The 13,901-nt window shown below is 51.6% G+C and overlaps 2 protein-coding genes and 1 long non-coding RNA gene across 8 annotated transcripts in view; 1 reads left to right on the top strand and 2 right to left on the bottom strand.

Annotated features, from left to right (window-relative positions):
* Positions 1–10: 10 nt before the first annotated feature.
* Positions 11–9,569, bottom strand: cip2a (cellular inhibitor of PP2A). 2 transcript variants are annotated; one of them, XM_077508853.1, is made up of 21 exons: positions 9,241–9,569; positions 7,826–7,973; positions 7,634–7,746; positions 7,110–7,204; positions 6,660–6,756; positions 6,361–6,483; positions 6,127–6,272; positions 5,978–6,053; positions 5,664–5,900; positions 4,555–4,707; positions 4,290–4,438; positions 4,110–4,209; positions 3,912–4,030; positions 3,265–3,442; positions 3,130–3,192; positions 2,753–2,863; positions 2,483–2,679; positions 1,908–2,021; positions 508–590; positions 322–440; positions 11–254 (listed from the first exon to the last, which is right to left on the bottom strand). In XM_077508853.1, exons 1-21 carry the CDS (start codon positions 9,340–9,342, stop codon positions 114–116), a joined length of 2,664 nt encoding a protein of 887 aa, XP_077364979.1. In that variant the 5' UTR covers positions 9,343–9,569; the 3' UTR covers positions 11–113. The 2 variants fall into 2 exon arrangements, with proteins under 2 accessions (XP_077364979.1, XP_077364980.1); XM_077508854.1 differs by having other exon boundaries at positions 7,643–7,746.
* Positions 9,036–13,901, top strand: part of LOC144009256 (uncharacterized) — a 7,112-nt gene continuing 2,246 nt past the window's right edge. The window contains exons 1-5 of one of the 3 annotated variants that reach the window (XR_013280879.1): positions 9,036–9,606; positions 9,761–9,844; positions 9,946–9,996; positions 10,350–10,573; positions 10,704–12,571. This is a non-coding gene — a long non-coding RNA (uncharacterized LOC144009256). Of the gene's footprint in view, positions 9,607–9,760; positions 9,845–9,945; positions 9,997–10,349; positions 10,574–10,703; positions 12,572–13,901 lie in introns of those variants that run through there. The other 2 variants (XR_013280877.1, XR_013280878.1) reach the window with 2 other exon arrangements.
* The window catches only part of nell3 (NELL (neural EGFL like) family member 3), a 9,892-nt gene continuing 6,629 nt past the window's right edge, over positions 10,639–13,901 (bottom strand). For all 3 annotated transcript variants that reach the window (XM_077508850.1, XM_077508851.1, XM_077508852.1), the window contains one exon: positions 10,639–13,852. In XM_077508850.1, coding sequence (XP_077364976.1) covers positions 12,306–13,852 — 1,547 coding nt within the window. In that variant the 3' untranslated portion in view covers positions 10,639–12,305. The remainder of the gene's footprint in view (positions 13,853–13,901) is intronic.

The raw sequence follows: 13,901 nt of genomic DNA, 5'->3' as shown, positions 1-13,901 counted from the left end.
GTCGTCGCAGTTTGTTTCGCACAAGTGCACATTTATTTGCGAAACAAAGAATGATATCAAGACAGTGACAAGAGGAATTGGAAGGAAAGGTCATTTTGGTTGGCGAGCGGGCGTCATAGCGAGAGATTGTCGTTTTTGTTGCCGCTACTGAGGCTGTGAATCATGGCGATCATGGCGGTGTGTTTGCTGAGCTCATCTTTGCATTCCTTCAGTTTGGCCTCCAGCTGATCCTTTTGCAGCTCCAGGGACGACACCTGCCGGCGGTCGGTCGCTCGGTCGGATGGAGAAGCTCGTCGGTCGTGTGCGGTCGTCGGCGCTTACCTTGATGCTGGCGTCCCTCCTGGCCTGCTCCGTCTCGTTCAGCTCCTTCTTCACGGCCTCCAGCGCCTCCTCCTGCTGGCGCCTGCGCTGCTCCGCCTCCCGCAGGTCACCTCGCAGCGCTGACGGCAAACGCGGCAAATCCTAAGTGCTGCTGTGCCGCGCGTTGGACGGACGGACGGAGCTCACCTTCCACGTCCTCGTTCTTCCGCTTCAGATCGCAACGCAGACACTCCAAGGCCTCCTCCTTCTCCTTCAACTGCGACAAAGTCCTGACATGAAGGAAGGAGCAGAATCAGACACGCAAACCCATCGCAAGCGCAATGCCACATACGTGATGCATGCTAACAAAAATGCTACATGCTAACAAGTAAGGATGGCCGATACCATTTGCTTTTCACGCTGATACAGACTATCACTATTACGACTTTTCATATGGACATTTCCATTTGACACGACGACAAAATGATGATGATAATGATGATTTGACTGTGTGTCAATCTGCAAAGTTCTTACTCAATGTCAGATTTGTTCTTTTTTTCCTCTTTCCCTTTAAGTATCCTGGCTGCTATCGACAGCCTCCATAAGTGCCCAAATACCTTAAAATAAGGCTGATAGGTAACAGGACTCGCCCGTTCCTAGTAAAAAGTCGACTCGGGGTGTATTGAGACCAGAAAAGTGCTTTCGTCCGTTTGTATGGTCCGGACCAAAAGCGGACTTGATTTTTTCCGTTTGGTGCGGTTCATATTCACATTGTGCTTTTTGCAAGCGGACTAGATTGCGCAATCACGTCGACCTGCGTGACAATCTGTGCTCCCATTGGACAAAATTGACGAGGGCTGAACAAATAACCAAAGCAGGAAAAACATGGAATTCCCACGCGCTGTATTACTGCTCTGCAATACGCCACAAATATGCAGTCTGCATATTTGTGGCGTTATTAGATGCAAGATATTTGCGAGCGTCAACGGAAGCTCATTCAACGTTTCTAATTTTGGAACGTGTCGTCGATTGCGCGCAACAACTGGAGATGTTGCGCTTTGCGTGCCCCGCCCCCACCACAACATGATGACAGCAGCGTGGCTAAACACAATACGCATGGTTAGGAATGATTTTAGCACAATAGTCACCGCCGGGAAATATACACCCCCCCCAAAAACTAATGGATGGAAGCGCACATTTTCATTAAGTACACTGTGTTCCAACTATGAGGGTTGGAACACCCATGGAACTAGGGGCGTGGAAACCAAATAAAAAGAGAGGGCGAGGAGGGGATTTTTTTAATTTATTTTTTCTTCCCCAGAGAGCGCAGTAGTGAATTGTATCAGTCAGTTCCCCTCCTCTCGGGCTTTCAACTGAGTGTCTTTTTTCCTTTTTTGTCATGTTTAATGATTGGTCAAATTCAGAAAAAAAAAGCATAATATTCCATATATCAGACTTATTGCATGTCTTTGCGATATCGGTCTAATGCTAACACACGAAAGCATATACTAAGACGAAGATGCCACATGCCAACGCGTAAACTCATATTGTCACGTGACCACGTGGTGATCACATGTGGTGCGTGTGACGCGACATGCGCTTCATACTTGTCGTGCTGCAGCTGCAGAGCTTGGTGCTTCTTCTTCAGCGTGTCGTTGTGTTTGCTGAGGTTGGTGTGAGTGGCCTGAAGCTCCTTCAAGTCGCGCTCGCTCTCGTTCAACCTGAAAACAAGCACAACTTTCACTTATTACCTCCGCCAAGGCACAACTTAACAAACGTAGCTGGAGGGTCCGTCCCCCCCTCCCCACAAATATACAATTGTATGTTGCTCTGTTTTTTTTTTTTAAATTTCTTCTGATACAAAAGCAGTTTTGATTGTTTCCCCCAGACCTTAGTAATAGTAAAAACAAGTGATAACTGAATAATCGGCCGACGAGAATATATCAAGAAAAAAAAAAGAAAAAAAAAGTGTAAAATTGACGGATTATTTTCTGATTTGAAAAGAGCTCAAATCGGCCAATGAAAAGATCTTGGCCAATTAATGCTGCATTTGTTTTTACGCAAAGTGAACAGGCCGATGAGGATGTTTTTCTCTCTCCTGGGACTAAAGTGAGGCTTGAGCGACCTCCAGCTGGCCGTGAGAAAAGAATTTCGCCGGTTGCATGTGACGTGACGCGACGACCTGAGGAGGAGCCCGTTGTAGGCGGTTTTGAGGGCCTGGTGCTCCTCCGAGTCCTTCTGCAGCCTGGCGTTGTGCAGCAGCAACTCCTCGACGTCGGCCCCGGAGCGCCGCGCCTCCTCCAGCTGCGCCGCCAGCCGGCCCTCCAGGTCCTCCCGCCGACGCTCCGCCTCCTTCAGCAGGCCGGCCAGTTTGCGAGCCTGCGCGTCGCAGACGGCAAATGAAGAGCCCTCCCCCGCGCGCGCGCCGTCCGCGTCAAAAGCGCTCGCTCACCTCGGCGTCGGCCTGAGCTCGCTGGAAGTGATACTGAGCCATCAGGCGGTCCGACTGAGACAGCGCCGCCGATTTGGATTCCAGCAGGTCCTGAAGGCGACTCTCCTCAGACTGGAGACCACAGCGGGATTGAAACCACATCAATGTAAGCGGACGTCGGGTTAAAGCCAACGGTCAAGCAGAGCTGCGCGAACTTCCGTTGCATGCAGGTTGCATTACATCAACGGTGTCATTCAACATCTTGCTGAAAGAAGTGCTGCCTCCGGAAGGAAAACACAATCTTGCACTTGCTTTTGGAGGGGGTGGGGCTCAACATACAGTCCCACAGATCCCGCCCTCGTTGTCACGGTAACAAAATCCATTTTTGTGTAACTTACTGCCAGGACGGCGAGCTTCTGCTCGTAGACGTCGATGATGTCTGACACGTGCGCGTCCTGCAGCTGCAAACCACAAGAGGGCGGCACTCAACTGGCCGTCAAGAAGGAAAAAAGGAAAGGCGTTTGCCGGCAGACCTCCAAGCCGCCTTGGAGCTTCTCTACCAGGCTGTGGACGCCGCTGGATCCAACGGACACGTCCAGAGCGCCGGCGTTGGTCCGAGGAGGCGGGACTTCCTGCGCGGGAAGGCGCTTGACCGACAGCTCGGCCTCCCTCTGCCGGTAAGAGTTGTTGGCGGCCATGCCGTCCCCGAGGCTGCAGGAAGACCGCAGCGCACTTGAAAGGGGACACGTGCACTTTTTCATCACGGTTTCAAACAGTTGTGACAAATTGAACGGATTCTCGCATTCCGACTGCCGCAAGCAGCATTCCGTCCACGAGCCACGAAAAGACCTTCCCGCCGCCGGGAAATGACGCCCCCCCCAAAAATGGATAACAAGATGAGTTGTTTTTTACGGTTTTGTCAAAATGAAACTCCTCATCTCAGTCCATCAGTTTCTTAGCAGCAAGATGCCACAAGATGGCAGCACTGTCAAAACAGACCTACGACATCCACACAAACAAAAAACTCCAAAAGACGGCCAATCGGCTGGACCATTTCATCGGCCGATTTCTGCTTGGAAAAATCGGGCCAAAATCTGCACTTTTGTTTTTTGTTTTTTTTTAAATTAACACTTTACAACGTAAGGCAAAGATAGTCCGCTTTGGTCAGATGGAGACTCACACGGTGGAGGGGAAGTCCGGCAGCGGCGCGGCCTCCAAGAGCAGAGCCAGGCCGGCGTGCACGTGAGCTCGCTGATGCGAGGTGAGGGCCAGGGCGAGGGGCGTGGCTATCCGCCGGTCCTGGAGGAAGGAATGGGGAGGGGAGGGACGGATGAAGATGAGGATGAGGACGGCGAGAGACTAGAAAGACGGAGGTCACCTGCAGCGTCCGGTACAATCCGCTCTCCATCTCCTTCACCTGCTGCCGCAGTTTGCTCATCAGCAACAACGTGCTGAGCAGCGCCTCGGCGCACACCTGACTGCACGCGCACGCACGCACGCACGCACGTGATCATCATATACAGACATGGGGGTTGACGGCGCCACCTGATCGGCTGACCTGAGGCTGTCGTCTGCGCCTGGGGGCAGGCGGGCCGCGGGGTTGTCGCCATGGCAACGGGCCAGCAGCGTCTCCACCTGCGTCAGGCAGCGTTGAGCGCTCACCTGCTTGGACAGCAGCGCCAACGCGGCGTCCTTGCCGCACATGAGTGGAGCCAACGGTTAAGGCTTTTGACGGTGTGATGCCAAGCGTGGGAGGCTGGTGAGAGAAGGGCAGCCAGCGCTGATCTCCCTTTCCAACATGGCGGATGTATGACAAGGATATGGAGCAGCACGCCGTTGACGTGAGCGACGCGCTCGCAGTGTCGTCGCAGGTGGGCGTCGTCTCCCGGATCCGTCACCGAGTCCAGCAGGACGGGAAGGAGCATTTCCACAAAAGTCTCTGTGCCGTCCGGCATGCTGGCGCCGCCCAATGCCTCCTGGACAAACACAAGCGACAGGTGCGCTCATGTGACGCATTCTTTGGGCCACACAAACGGACCACATCATTCAAAACTGGTTCAAAACGGACGACGCGATTCCAAGCGGACGACGCGATTCCAAACGGACGACGCGATTCCAAGCGGACGACGCGATCCCAAACGGACGACGCGGTTCCAAGCGGACGACGCGGTTCTAAGCGGACGACGGCGATTCCAAGCGGACGACGGCGATTCCAAGCGGACGACGCGATTCCAAGCGGACGACGCGATCCCAAACGGACGACGCGGTTCCAAGCGGACGACGCGGTTCTAAGCGGATGACGCGATTCCAAGCGGACGACGCGATTCCAAGCGGACGACTCGATTCCAAGCGGACGACTCGATTCCAAACGGACTCCAAGCGGACGACGCGATTCCAAGCGGACGACTCGATTCCAAGCGGACGACTCGATTCCAAACGGACTCCAAGCGGACGACGCGATTCCAAACGGACGACGCGATTCCAAGCGGACGACGCGGTTCTAAGCGGATGACGCGATTCCAAGCGGACGACGGCGATTCCAAGCGGACGACGCGATTCCAAGCGGACGACGCGGTTCTAAGCGGATGACGCGATTCCAAGCGGACGACGGCGATTCCAAACGGACGACGGCGATTCCAAACGGACTCCAAGCGGACGACGCGATTCCAAACGGACGACGGCGATTCCAAGCGGACGACGCGGTTCTAAGCGGATGACGCGATTCCAAGCGGACGACGGCGATTCCAAGCGGACGACGCGATTCCAAACGGACGACGGCGATTCCAAACGGACTCCAAGCGGACGACGCGATTCCAAACGGACGACGCGATTCCAAGCGGACGACGCGATTCCAAACGGACTACGCGAATCCAAGCGGACGACGCGAATCCCATTGGACGACGCGATTCCAAACGAACGACGCGATTCAAACCTCCAGCAGCTGGTTGAGCAGCTGCAGCGCCTTGAGCGAGCAGGCCTCGGCGCCCCCCACAGGCGAGCCGATCCACTGCACCAGCGCGGGCCCGGGCTCGGCCTTGCGCTCCTGCGCCGCCTGCCTCCGACTGGCCGTCCTCAGGTTGGCCGCCGCCGCCGGCGCTTTGAACAGCGCCTGGCACATCAGCGGGCGCAGAGCCGGCACGCCGCACATGGCGAGGAGCAGCTCCAGAACCTGCCGACGGGCAACAGACCCGATGAAGAGGATCCGCGACGTCACGCCACACCTGCGGCTGCAGACTCGCAACTCACCTTGCCGGCCGAGTCGCCGTCTTTTAACTGCAACAGTCCTAAAACCTGAGACAGGCACGCCGACAGGTGCTGGTACCTGCGGACCACAACAAAACCACTTTAGACGCTTTGGGCTGGCGTGCGTGCCTGTGTGCGCATGCGTCTGCTACCGAGTGAGATAATCTGCAATTTTGGGGTTCTGCAAGAGATCCACCAGAAGATCAACAGCGTATTTCCGGGTCAGCGTGCCGTCGCCGTTGACGATGATGTTGAAGACCAGCTGGAAGGTCTGATGGATGTTTTTGGCATCAAAGAGCTGCGGCGCAAACACAAACAAACAAATGGCTTGAGTTGTAATTGTCCAAAGGTCAGCAGGTGACGGCGATTCCCGTGGCCACGCCCACCTTATCTCCAACCTTCTCGTTGAGAGTCAGACTGGCCAGGATGGACAAGGCGAAGACCACCACGGTCAGACTGTTGTGTTCCAGGAAGTGGATGAGCGTCCGGTAAAAGGGCTTCACCTGCTCCTGTTGGGGTCACTTCAACTTCAACCTCCCAACAAACGACTCCAAATTCCGCGTCGAGAACGAGCCAACCATTCCCAAGGCAGTTAACATTCAATCGCTCATTCTTGCCAGTGGATTTTGGTTGGCGTCGCGCCGGCAAGACCAACCAAAATCACGACATCATCGACGACACTCACCAGAGACTTGACGTGAGTCTGCACGGCGTGGTTGTCTCGACACAAGTTGGCCATCGGGCCCAGGCACGCCATGATGATGTCATCGCTGGGCGATTGGCTGCGAGGAAAGATGCGGCTCACGTGATTGGCTGACAAACGTCACGCGCAGAAAGAAGGTGCATCGCAATACCGCTCAAGTTCAAAAATCAAAACGTGAAAATCTGATTTGGTTTGAATCATTTTGATGGTTGTAACTTAAAGATCATTTTAATATTACTCAGCAGAAAATGTCACAATAAATTTGAATATCGAAATGAAAATGAGGTAGAAATTGACCTTGTGTGTCAAGTATTTCCACATGTATTTAATTGACCCCGTATGTTTTGTTTTGTTTTGGAACCTGTTGAAGAGAAGTGGAGCATTATAAAGACAGGCATGTTTTTGCCATGTCCGCATGTCTGTCCGTCTTACATGTTGGACATGAGGAAGGCGATGAGCTCGCGGACGTGCTTGGTGGACGGGGAGATGCGAGTGCTGTAGGTGAGCTTCTGCAGCAACTGTAAACTCTTGGCACAAACACAACCACATTAAAATACCTGCAAAAAAAACAAAAAAAAAAAAAAAACAAGCTCCTGCCATAGATGACATCTGCCACACAGCAACCATAAATTAACTTCATTACATATAGTGCCAATACAAACTATGCGGCGAATATTTTTGAGCCCACTTGCGGTTGCAATCCACACACTGTGACGTTGAATGTGTGTGGCTTTAGAAGGTGGGGCCTGGCCAGGTGAATGACATGGGATTTGTTTTTGTTTTGGCTCGACAGCAATTATACAATTTGGCACAATATAATTCCAATAAGAGATTAATCAGAAGATTATCAGTTGAAATATGAAGTATGGCAAATTTTCACGGATTGCGGTTGGGTGGGTCTGGAAACGTCGCGTCCGCATCGTCCACACCAACTGAGGACTGCCATAATGGCTAACCTGCAGTACCAGAGGGTCTCCGGGGGTGGCGCTGTGGCGATGAACAATCCGGGCCAGGATGCTGGTCAGGTTGAAGTTGCATTGTAGGATCTTCCTGCTGTCCTCGTCACAAGCTGCAAGGAGATGACGGCTTGAGCAAAAACCAAGACGAGATGATTCGAAAGAAAGACGGAAAGCGCAAGCGGACGGTACCGAGCTGCGTTAGTAGCGCCAAGATGGCGGCGGCCACGCTGGGGCACGTCTTGGCGTTGCCGGTCAGCTCCACCAGCCCGCAGACGACCTCGGCGGGCAGCAGCTGACCCGAGGACAGCAGGCGGACACATTGGAGTGTGGAAACGTCCTAAGAACATCAAAACGGGTGACATAAGAAGGCCTCATTTCAAAGACGGCTTTCCAGCTCAACTAAGTTCAGATGTGGAGTCAAAAGTCAAACCCAGGCAAATTCTCTGCTTCCAGATAGCAGACAGCAATTCGTGTGGTTGCTCATTTCAATACAGTCCACAGCACTTCCTCAGCCCTGCCAGGCCAGACTTCCCTCACTATCAAGTCACTGTCCTTCTCGTCCGCCAGCTTATATCAAACCACATGTATCATATTAGGACTATTATATGATACTGTACACACATTCAGTTCATATGAGTCAAAAGAAATCCTTAAAGCTCTGTGTGTGCATAAGGATGGCTGGGCACGAGGTAGGTCTTAACAATCAAGCAAATTCAAATGCACATTAAAGGTCATTTTCAAATTGCAAAGGCTGACATTTAGAAAAAAAAAAAAAAAAGTTGCTTCATTTTGGCCGGTCCATAGGCTTATTATTTATCCATACTGTATATATTTTATATACTTTATTTATGTTGTGTCTACATACGTTCAATGCACATAGAGTCCGTGTTTACGTTGAAACATGAAAATTTATGTAACCACAGATTTGTTTGCATTCTTTCGATCTGATTCACGACTGAGTGGCTTGTTTTCGCCTCAATTGCTTGGTAGAATCTTGTGAGGGTGCGTCAACACTTAAAACGACAAGTTAAAGTATTGATATTGAAGAAGATAAATAAACTGTCTTCGATATTAATTCAAGGTTCGGTTGCCTTTATAGGAGCCTTCCTGCTGACGTCACTGCTTAGCTTCCGCTGCGCCAAACGGAGGGCAAACATCCCGTAACAAATGAATGTAGTGAGCTTGATTTTGATTTTCGGCCAGCGTTTTCGTTAAAAGGTGGGAAATATGTCAAGTGTCACAAAAAACAAAAAAAAAAACGTCCCGAGTAGGACACTACATTACTGCGACTCATTGAAACCAGTCGTTTGGAGCCACTAGTGACAAAAAAAAAAAAAAAAAAAAAGAATTGGTTGGAAGGCAAAGTGGAAGCGGAAGCTTAAGGTAAGTTGTTTTTGTTTGAAACAGTACGTCCATCACTACTTTCATTAAATCGTTTGTATCCGGATATACTTGTCTTGCTGTATATCGAAGTTTTGAAGCTATCTTAGCTTGCTAGCTGCTAACAAATTGACGCCCTGCCCTCCACCGCAAGGGGCGCACTTAATTCAATAACGTAAAGAGCATAGTAAAAATAAATGTCAGAAGAAATTTAAAACAGTCACCTCCACTTGTTTAAGGAGCTGCGCCGCACTTTGAGCGTTCCTGCCGCTTTCATATTGCTTCGTGGCGAGCAGAAGAGACTTTAAGCAAGTCGTCGTGTCCATTTCGTGAAGGGAAAAAGCATACAAATTACGCTGCGTCACGAAAAGCTGGATGCTTTTCAAGTCCGACGACGGTGGAAAGTTGCTGTCTGGGCTAAGCTAGCAAGCGGTTCGGTTGCCGACCCGTAGACTTGAAATCTTTCGTTTTTATCTCCACATTGACGAGTCTTCGACTCTTCGCCGCCGTCCCCAAACGTTAACGTCCGCCTTCCCGCTGACAACTTCGAACTGGCGTGGAACAAACCAAGTTGAAGACTGGGAGGGGTGGTAGGTTTCTATAAATCCACGTTCACACGCTAAACATAGATTATTGTGCAACACAACCGCCCATATGTTTGTCTGAAGGTACGTTTTACTTTTGATTATGTTCACATATTAACCTTAAGTTTGTTTTCCATATTTCTGATTGCTAAAATTATAGGCACTACCCATTCATAATGGACGAGGCGAGCGAGCGAGTTCAAATCAACGACGAACAGGAAATTAGAAACAACACAAACGCAAGGTACTCAAATTATTATTATTACTGTATTTGATTTTATGATAGCTAGTCATTGTGCATCTACTAACGCATGTTTTTTTTTTTTTTTTTTTTCACGTGTCAAGTGTACACGTGATTCAGCATGTCGTCGCACATACATGTCTGGCTTACATCAAGTAAGCTTGTGTGAGTGCTTGGAGAGAAGAAGAAAAAAAAAACTCGAGCACCGTTTCTGTTTGTTTTCATGTTTGGTAGTGTTGGAAATATAACAGTAACCTATAGGTACACTGTACATCTGTGTATTGTATTTGTGTTTATGCTGTTCATTGTTATCCAGTAATTATACAGCCCAATTACTAACTTTTGGTGTGTACATTACCATACTTTGAAAATGGAGGTTAATCAACATAAAGTAATAAATGAAGTGGGTAGTGACGATAATTCTCAATTAAAACTCGATCAATTTGTCAAATTCGTTCATGTAGTGTAAAAAGCACGTAGCCACTTGCTGTTCCGTTTCTCTCTGTAGGGGGCACTGCGAGCTCACAATTTGCAGAGCCGTGTATACAGTACCTGCGATTGCCTGGCAACCAGTCCAGGGTGTACCCGCCTCCTGCCCAAAGCCAGCTGAGATAGGCTCCAGCGACCCTTGTGAGGAATAAGCGGTCAAGAAAATGGATGGATGTATACAGTACAGTGAGTGCAGTTTAGAGAGCGTTTGGCCAACTGAAAACACGAATGCCATGTGAACAGGTATGCGGTTTTCTGTTGATCCCTTTTTACACAACACAACAGAGTTCCAAGCGTCAGCCATCAAGTTATTTTTGTAGGTGTTTATTTCGTATAGGAAGTATTTTTGTCACGATTTGGTTTTATTCTGCAGAACTTGGGACTTGATGTTGAGTTTATGATGGATGGCTAATGGGACTCATTGGAGGAGGGCTGGAGAACATCCAAGGGTTGATTTCACTTCCTATCATGTCCCGTGAGGGCCACTCAGCCAGCTCCACGCTTCATTGGACATGTTTTTTTGGAGGGGAAGGAAAGGCTTTGCACTCCTTTGTAGGGAATGGAGTCAGGAAGTGTTGGATGTCCCTCGCTCCCGTTACGTTGGCTGGCTTGTCGTCGTCGGATCTCAAGCATCTGCATGCTGCAGCCAGCCTGCCTGCTAAACAAGGCCTTTCCAATTGGACGCTTGAGCTTCCTAATCCCCCCACCATCACGTCCTCATCTAACACTTCACATCTGGCACAGCTGCTTTCAGTCTGGACAGGCCACAGAATCCAAAACTCTTCGCGTTGACTCGCAGGCATTTCGTGACCCTTTCTATTGAGCTGCATGGAGCAATCACGTGACCCGGTGAAGAAGCGAGTAAGTGAATAAGCAAATAAACATCAAATTCAAAACACAGCAGACACCACAAAGCACCGAAACGATGCCAAGTGTCATGCTGAGCCTACTGACAAAGAATACAAAAATCAGGGACTGGACTGGAGTCAAGTCATGTGACTCAAGTCCTCCACCCGCTTGCCTTCTAATGGGGTCCATGCATGTGGGGGATGGATTCACGTTTGCAATTATAAGTCGGAAAATAAGAGTCGTGATCCGGACTCGGAGGAAGCGCTGCGTCACCATCGCTATGTGGAAAATAAAATATTCGTCTTCTTTTATTTGGCTTTGAAATAAAAACCAAACACACACACACACACACAGGCAACCTGAAGGGAGAGGAAGCTCATTTGCATCTTCCCTTCATGCTTTCTTCAACAACACAAACATACAAAAACACATTTGTCAATTTTCTTCAACTGTCGTAAACAAGTCAATGTTTTGTATCCTGGATGAAACCAATAAAAAGATGGTTTGGAATGGATTGAAGAAAAAGTGTTGGAATGGAAGTGAACTCCAATACATGGAAGCAATGATGAACACTTAAAATGTACGTACAAACATACATCAATCAATCACTCATGAGAGGACTTGGTCACTGCTCAACCAGCCGAAGTCCGCCCAACAAAAGCAGTAAACAAGAAAACGTGACATTACTTGCAAAGGTTAAAAAAAGGGGTTTCGTTCTCAAGAACACGATCAATTGATTTTACGGTTAAGACTGAGATGGTTTGCACTCGATATGGAAAGTGGGGACAAGGGTCGCATTTGCTGGAAAAGCGGATGCTTCATTGGCAAAGGATTATTTTGCCCATGTCCGTGACGTGATGAAGGGTAGCAGCCCCGGGACAGAGCCCTGGGGCTCCCCTGTGGCCACTGGGGATGGCTTGAGTCTAAAAATCTGTGGGCTTCCCTTGGAGTTCACGAGCTGAATAGCAGAGAACTGAAGACAAAGTTTCCATTCAAGGTGACGCATCTTCAAAAGCCAAGATGAGTGCAGTTTCCTTTGGTTAACCTTTGTGGCTTGTTAGGACCCAGGACAAAGATTCTACTACTCGTTCTGCAAAAGTACAAATCAAAAGTGCGTCCGCGTGTCTCAGGCGGCAACCCAAAGGATGGAGATGTCGGTGCCACCCTGGTGCCAGATCCGGTTGATGCGTCCGCGGATGCAGTCCAAGGTGACGTAGACGGCGGTGCCATTATGGACCTGGAAGGAGGCCCTCAGGCCCACGCTGGCCCACGGGCTGCCCTCCGGCACGTGTCCCGAAACCTGCTGAGCCACGGGACCGGCCGGCCCGCCGAGACCTGGGCCCTGACTGCTGGCCTGCTGGAGAGTCACCTGCACAACGTTACAGGAGTGGATGAGCCTCAGGTTCAGGGCCAGGTTGGCAGTGCCCTCTTCCAGGAAGACAAAGTCCTGGCGGCCGTTTGGTTGGCCGGAGCGGGCCAGGCGCACCTGTGGCGAGTCTGGAGAGATCTGCTGGAAGGCGAGCGGCTTGTTGCGCACCGCTCCCAGGGGCAGGCCTGCCGCGGCCACGGTGGCGCTCAAGGTGGAAGAGACGGCCGAAGGGATCCAGATGAGGCTGAGCGTGCTGATGCCAGTGCCGTCTCCAAAGTAGCGGACGTTGCACTGCGGCGGTGTGCTGATCTCAAAGCTGAGCGTGTCGCCCCCGTCCACGGCCACGACCCCCGCCAGCGTGACGGAGGTGTCTCTGTAGTTCACGCCCGTCTTGAACGCCCGCATGACCTCCTGGCCCGTGCCGTTTTTGCGGCTTGCGTAGGCCATGAGGAAGAAGCCCTGGCCCACGCAAGTGTGGCCCATGGCGTAGAGCGCCTGCTGGAGAACAAACTTGACCGCGCCGCTCTCGGTGAAGCGCACGGCGCGATTGTCGTGCGTCAAGCCCATCACGTAAGGGTCGGACAGCGAGCGGACGCGAAACGTCGGGCGGTAGCTGGGTTGGTAGTGCGCCGACAGGGACATGTCGGCGCTCATGGCCACGGCACCCGTGTCGTGCGACAACCAGAGCAAGCTGAAGGTGGGCGCGGCCACGTCATAGATGTGGAGGTCTTTGCTGCGGTTGCAGTGCCGGTTGGCACTCGTCAGGAGAAGACTCAGCGTGTCGTTGGGTTCCACCTCCACGCCGCCACTGACGCTCACGCCCTGAAAGTACTTGCCCTCGGGCTGCTCCACACGCACCCCGCTCAGCTCCCGACCGTCCTCCTCCTGGCTGCCGTTGAGCCTCAAGCCCACCTGCAGGAAGTTTCTGCAGCTGTGCTTGATGGCAACGTTGTGGTCCATCCACAGCAGTCCGTGCTGCAGCAAAGTCACCCGGCCGCCCTGGCTGGACAAAAGGTCGCGGCGCTCTTTGCCTCGCACGTTCAGCTGTAGGCCAGCCACAAGGTGGCTTCCGGACTCGGGGGCCGAGGGGACACTGACGCGAGCGCTCCAGGACCCCGAGAGATGCGCCCCCGGGGTCGAGTCGCAGACGGAGTCGCTGACGGTGGTGCACGGGACCAGGACGGGCTGGCCTTCGCAGTCGGAGCAGGCCTGACATTCGTCGAGCTCGCCGTTGTAGAAGTAGCGGTGGCCGCACAGGCCCGTCCCCGCTTGCCTCTGGGACGCGCCCAGACACCGGAAGCCTCCTAAGGAGAAAACGGCATTGAGTCAACAGAAAACACTTGTTGCCCCACT

This window comes from Festucalex cinctus, chromosome 20 (genome assembly GCF_051991245.1).
Source record: "Festucalex cinctus isolate MCC-2025b chromosome 20, RoL_Fcin_1.0, whole genome shotgun sequence".
Lineage (NCBI taxonomy): Eukaryota > Metazoa > Chordata > Actinopteri > Syngnathiformes > Syngnathidae > Festucalex > Festucalex cinctus.
This window is presented reverse-complemented; position numbering and strand designations above follow the sequence as displayed.

Excerpts from the sequence above, each read along its gene's own strand:
- cip2a (XM_077508853.1), bottom strand. The coding sequence starts at position 9,342 with ATGGACACGACGACTTGCTTAAAGTCTCTTCTGCTCGCCACGAAGCAA. Across the intron at positions 6,484-6,659 it reads AGACTCACGTCAAGTCTCTG|GAGCAGGTGAAGCCCTTTTA; the intron begins GTGAGTGTCGTC and ends TGACCCCAACAG. Across the intron at positions 591-1,907 it reads CTGCAGCTGCAGCACGACAA|GACTTTGTCGCAGTTGAAGG; the intron begins GTATGAAGCGCA and ends CCTTCATGTCAG.